The sequence below is a fragment of the Chelmon rostratus genome, chromosome 18 (assembly GCF_017976325.1).
Source record: "Chelmon rostratus isolate fCheRos1 chromosome 18, fCheRos1.pri, whole genome shotgun sequence".
In the NCBI taxonomy this organism is placed as follows: Eukaryota; Metazoa; Chordata; class Actinopteri; order Chaetodontiformes; family Chaetodontidae; genus Chelmon; species Chelmon rostratus.
In genome coordinates this window covers 16,249,019-16,254,857 of record NC_055675.1, presented here as the reverse complement: position 1 = coordinate 16,254,857, position 5,839 = coordinate 16,249,019, and the positions used below count along the sequence as shown (strand labels likewise).

General features: G+C 45.4%; 1 protein-coding gene across 1 annotated transcript; it reads right to left on the bottom strand.

Moving 5' to 3' along the window:
• Positions 1-1,516: 1,516 nt before the first annotated feature.
• Positions 1,517-5,633, bottom strand: opn8c (opsin 8, group member c). The gene is made up of 4 exons (XM_041959390.1): positions 5,531-5,633; positions 3,404-3,697; positions 2,954-3,285; positions 1,517-1,999 (listed from the first exon to the last, which is right to left on the bottom strand). The coding sequence occupies exons 1-4, from the start codon at positions 5,631-5,633 to the stop codon at positions 1,517-1,519; spliced, it is 1,212 nt and encodes a 403-aa protein (XP_041815324.1).
• Between the last annotated feature and the right edge of the window lie 206 nt (positions 5,634-5,839).

Sequence of the window (5,839 nt, the reverse complement as noted above, 5' to 3'; positions counted from 1 at the left end):
TTGCAGGCCTGTAATGTTGCTAAAGCTACAGCAAGCTAATCGCACAAGAATGGCAATGAAAATGCAGCCAAAAGTTCCCAAAGCTAACATGCTAACCTGACTGCTGTGAGCACTAGCAATAGCCGTGTTCGTTGTTTGTGACTCTTGCTGGCCCCCCAGCGTTACAGACTGCCCCCTCCCTAATTCATTAATACACACACAAACACATTGAGTGACAGCATAAATACTTACAAAAACAGCATAAATAACGCAAAAATCTGATGAAAATATTTTTGTCAACAGTCATGCTAGCAGCTATGTGTGGCTGTACGTATGCCACGTTCACATATTATGGGATGGATCATAGAGATGGGAGCGATTCCCATTATGTCTTGCAAACATTCACCAAGATAGCTGATATTGGCACATCGATATGCATTGTTCGGTCTTTGGCAGATGTGAGGTGTCCATACTTATTTGGTTTTCAAGCAGTATTAGTAAGATCACCTGGGAAATATCAGAGCTTGCAGAAAAATCTGTTTCCCAGACATAAGATGGCTCAGAAGCTAGTGTCAGTTGTTGAAGCATTTCACTAAAACCAACTTTCTGGCTCTCTGTGGCACAAGAGGAAAAGTCAGGGAATCACCACCGTGAGAAGGAGTCGTCCTCTGGGGAACACAACTGTCTTGGGCTGAATTTTATTGCAACCCATTCAAACTAAAACTTCAAAGTGATTGACAGACAAACTAAAATTCCTGTTCATAGAGTGTGCTGGCGTGGCTAAAAACGCCCTTGAACATTAATGATGGCTCTGTTGCATTTAGCTGTGCCTGTGATCTGCAGCAGTGGTCCAGCATGCTGAATACCATGGCTGTAGAACTAGCGCACCTTCACAGAATTCAGCCATTTATTCCTTCTTGATAAATAAAAACATTCGCTGTGAGTGAGGATGACATGACCTCTCTGTGGCTCCTCTAATTGTAGTGCAGACACATGAATGCAGGTCATATTTGCATGAAACCGGAGGCGACAGTCAGTTTTCATGTCATTCGCGCGCAAAACGATGCAGTTGTGTCTGTTTGGATGCGTAGCGCTGAATGTAACACAGAAATGAACATTTGAACTTGAGCTTTGTGCACGAAGTAGAACTTTTATGACAGCAAAGGACAAGCTTTGCTGTTCAGCTACTTCCCGTGACTCATGGAGAGTGAATGATCTGAGGACTCAACAGAGTGCAGGCTGCTCTGTCAGCTCACTGGTTCGCTCACTAGACAGAAACTCCTATTCATAACCTCATTTCAACCAGACGAAACGAGTGAATGAATTGTTCTATTATGACCGATGATATGCGATAAGTCACTCGTATCGGAAAGGAGATTCAGTAAAAAATGGTGGCTGACGAGGCTGACAGTTTGATGGAATAATGAAGGAAGATACAAAGACAGCGGCGAGATGAATGTGTGTCGCTGTGCTATTGGACAGATGTGACCAGCTGATGAGAACAGCTAATACCTCAATTAACAGTGACAGACGGAGCTCATATAGAGACAGACGGGGAGTCTTTGGCGGATTTATTGTCCAAGGGGGAGGGGGCGTTCTTCGAGCCCCAGCAGGCGTACACCGGCCTGCCCACGACACGGTTGCTGCCTTTGCTGTTGCTGTAAGTTCTGTCCTGAGACAAGCCAAAGTTCTTCTTTTGGACGCAGCCTCTCTCCTGAAGCTGGATGTGGATGGGATGAGACGGCGCTTGGAGGACCGTGGCGGTGTGGACCCCGACTCGGTTTCCTCCCAGCTTGGGCCATAAGGAGAGGAGCAGGCGGCGAAGCTCCTGCTGAAAAGTCTTGTTGAAGTAGAAGTAGATGAACGGGTTGTAGATGTGGGAGCTTTTGGCGAAGAGGGCGGGGAACACGAAGCCCTCGGGAGCCATGTACCGGTTCTCCTTGTGGAAAATGAAGAGGAAGGACACAATGGCGTACGGGGCCCAGGCAACCACAAAGCCCAGGCTGATGCAGAAAAACATCTGGAAGAGGAGGATTTCAGAGGGTTACTCAGGAAACACTTCAGTGCTGTAACGACCGCAATCATCATCCCTATGATGCACATTAGTAACAGAGAAACATAAAAATTTTTTCCTAGGAGACTGTCCTCAAAGGAACAACACTGAAAAGGTGGTCAAGTGGTTTTAAAATATCAATATTTACCTGGAAGTCATCTTTTATATTGATCTGAATAATGATTGTCCTCTCAGAACAGCATCAGTCACACATTCAGAAAATTACATGTTTATTTTCAACAGCAAAACAGCAAAAATGTGTCGTTTCGTAGCTCTGAACGTTGTCTTAAGTAGAAGATTTGGTTGCACAAAGGTGTCTGACTGCCACTGCAGCTTGGGGTTAATATTCAGTGTCCAGTCAACCTCAAATACTCTGTCTATCTTAGTCAGAAGATGAGGTGGAACTTTATTTATCCGATGGGAAAATGTTGTAGTGCAAAATAGGAAAGAGCACAAATATAAAGGGTGCAAATATAAAATATCAATAAACAGAGAAATCTAAGCATGTTTATAAATGTTTACTTACAATGTACATCAGCAATAAGACTGTCATTGGAAAGACTGTGTTGCACTGATTCCAGGAGTGTGTATATGATGTCTGTATGTTCAGATTTGACTTAATTAGGAGCACAAGACAAAGGTGTGGGACAGCTGAAAGGCTGCTGTCTTGACCTCAAGGTTTCGAAATGAGCCAGAGCTCTTTATTAGTCTTTCAGGGAAAGTCTGCAACAAACTGTCGCGTCAACTCACAAGTCTTTTTTTTACCAGGATCTCTTTAGTCTTTAGGAGGTAATGTCTTAAGTAGATGAAGTCTTAGAGCAGTTAAATACAAATTATGTGGCTTAACATAAGGATTTCAGAAGTGGTCCCTCAGGTGACCTGCTGAAAAAAGCCCACAACTCATCGTTTTTAAGCTCTCACCACAGAGAGTCGCTTTTCAGCGTGGCGCAGGTTGTTGGGGATGCCTCTCGCAGACAGCGAGTAGGAGAAGCGGGACACCTTGTAGAGGATCTGACACTGGGACGCCACAATGAGGAGGACGGGAACCAGCGTGAAGCAGGCGAAGGAGCAGATGACGTACAAGGCGTCCTTGGCCGAGGTGTGATAACCCCTCCAGGCGATGGTGCAGGACAGTCCGTAAGGCTCCGGGACGTACTCCCCCCAGCCGAACAGAGGCAGGCTGGACCACACCGTGGCCACGAGCCAGATGCCAACGCACGCTATCCGGATGTTGGCTCCCTCCAACCACACAGCTGTAAAGAGGAAACCTGTTAGTTATAGTTCTGTACAAAAACAAGAGTTTTGAAGCTTTTGTCAACATCTCTTCAAGTCCTCAAAAAGTCCCCCCGACCAATCAACAGCTCCCCTCACCGTAAACCAAGCTGTAGCACGTCTTCAGGTAGTGGATGATGCTGATGGCGGCGATGGTGAACATGCCGCACAGGCCGAAGATGTAGCAGCCGAGGCCGTAGTAAACGCACGTGATGTTTTCTCCCAGCCACGCGTGGTGGAAGGATGACAGGATGGAGAGCGGGTAGAAGCAGATGCAGCAGAGGAAGTCGACCACGGCCAGGTTGACGCACAGCAGCTCAGAGCCCGCCATCTTCTTCCTCCTGCGGTAGCAAATCACCAGAACCAGCCCATTGCCCAGAATGGAGAGCAGAACTGGACAGCGGGACAGACGGGAACAGGAGAGCGTCATTTATGTTTCAAAATGATCACATGACGTGCCGTTCCCATCAGCTCGATGCTGCATTTCAGCGCCTTTCAGCTCCTTGTTTTCATCAATTCATTTGCAGCTGTTTTAAATAAAACATGATAAACCTACTGAATACAACCTGCCCAGCTCCAAACAGCAGGCTAGCACAGTTAGCGCCTAGCTGGTGAACGTAGTGGAGGATTAAAGCTGCTGAAGAGCCAAACATTTACCTCAGGAGTTGGTGGGGACCAAAAACAGAGCTAAAAGCAGAGTGAATGTTGCCCTTAAATTAATCAGGTGATCAGTAATGTGACAGCTGGTCAATGTAGTTTTTAGCAAACGTCATCATCACAGAGGTAAATTGTGCAGTTGTCTCGGACTATTTTCAGACGCGGACTGATACGCAATTGGTGCTGTGATGAGTATTCATAGCAGAGAGGCAGTGCATGTGACGGCCGCCTCAGATTAAACTGCAGAGCTCGTGTTCGTTGTGATGAAGAAACGTGTCGTGCAGCCCAGCAGTGTCACTCACTGATGTGTTTTTAATCGTTCTGGACCACGATGCGAACTTTGGCGACACAAACAATCTGTTAGTAGGCTGGATTCATCCAAACTCTATTTTTTTTACAGAATTTCCAGACAATCAGCCAATGCATTATGCCAATTAATATGCGTTTCACTCCACTGTTGTTAAGCGAATATTAGGAGTCGAGATAAACAGTTTGTGGCGCTAATTCTCCATTTTTTTTTTTTTTCCCCCCATTTTTGTTAAACACCATAGAGATATTGGTTTGTCTCATGTATTAAGTTGAAGGCGGTTACAGTCTCCTCTTTCCTCCACACAGAGCTGATGTTTTTGTGAGCTGCTACATTTCGTCTCTTCATTGGACGTCACCTTCTTCGCGTATATCACAAACTGTTCGCTTCATCCGTTTGTCACATTTTGCTTTCAGCGACACGTCAACTAAACATTTAGAGACAGGTGATTGGAGCAGTCAAAGAGAAATTAAGATTTGTCCTGAGGAGTATTTGCTTTAATATGATGAGGATTTAGCGTTAATGCACAAGGATCTATGTTCATCTGCTTTAGCAATAACAGACATATTGGCTAAGTCAGAAGCAAAAGAGGCAACAGGCACAATTGATTGTAAGTGAATTTGTCAGGTAGATCACAGACAAACAGGTACTAATGTAAGTGTCCTAACTGCAAGACAGACACTCACAGCTCCGTCTAATTACCCCTGCTCAAGTCTATTTAGCCTAATCAGTGCATATTGATAAAGCCCCAGCAAGGTGTTTGGTTGCCAGGCATTGAGCAGGGTCCCTTTCAAGCCAAGTGAGTCCAATGATTCAATTGCAGTTAAAAAAGCCATGTGCCAAGAGGTCATCAGTCTGTTTCGTCTGAAAGAAACAAAAATATGCCGAGCCATGTGTGTTTTGACGCACATTGACATCCAATATTAAAAATATTAGCTCAAGAAAGTTAAAGGATTATTCAGCCTCTCTGCTCTCTAAACACAAATAAGTGGTTAAATGTGCCAGTTGGCTTGTTGACATTGATTCCACATAAAATCTGTTTCTTTCCTGTATGTCAATCAACAGCATCATTTCTTTTTCAGAAGGAAAACACATTTTGAAACAAGTCAAATTGTTTTTAGATTCACTTTTAGCAGAAGACAACAAAAAACATTCTGCTACTTTTCTGTCAGGCTTGATACGACCTGTAGCTCGTCAAGGACAGTCTTTGAAATGTTCTCGGGTAAGACCGAAATGCACAGAGAGCAGAGGGTGGCACATACCGACGCAGAGGATGGTCAGTCCCACACATGTGTCAGCGGCCGGGGTCAGTTTGGAGGTGAACGCAGAGGTGGTCCGGTTGTCATCAGAGGAGTTCAGAGGCATTGGTTGGAGCTTGTTCCTGATGTCGCTGCGGGTAAAATCCTTGACTTGGCTCTCCGTGCAAGATGTGTGCACGGAGGCTCACTTTTATGCAGGCGGATGCGGTCACCATGGCAACTTAGAGCACGAGCTAACGCGCTCCCTTAAAAGCGCGGATGTGCCTGTGGTCTGGTGCAGAAGGATGAAGTCCCTGAAGGAAAGCGGACGTA

Bases quoted from the DNA above. Each gene is read 5' to 3' on its own strand.
- opn8c (XM_041959390.1), bottom strand. From the start codon at position 5,633: ATGCCTCTGAACTCCTCTGATGACAACCGGACCACCTCTGCGTTCACC. The intron at 3,286-3,403 runs GTGAGGGGAGCT...TCCTCTTTACAG, and splicing joins GTGCTACAGCTTGGTTTACG to CTGTGTGGTTGGAGGGAGCC. The intron at 2,000-2,953 runs GTGAGAGCTTAA...CTCCTCTTCCAG, and splicing joins CTGAAAAGCGACTCTCTGTG to ATGTTTTTCTGCATCAGCCT.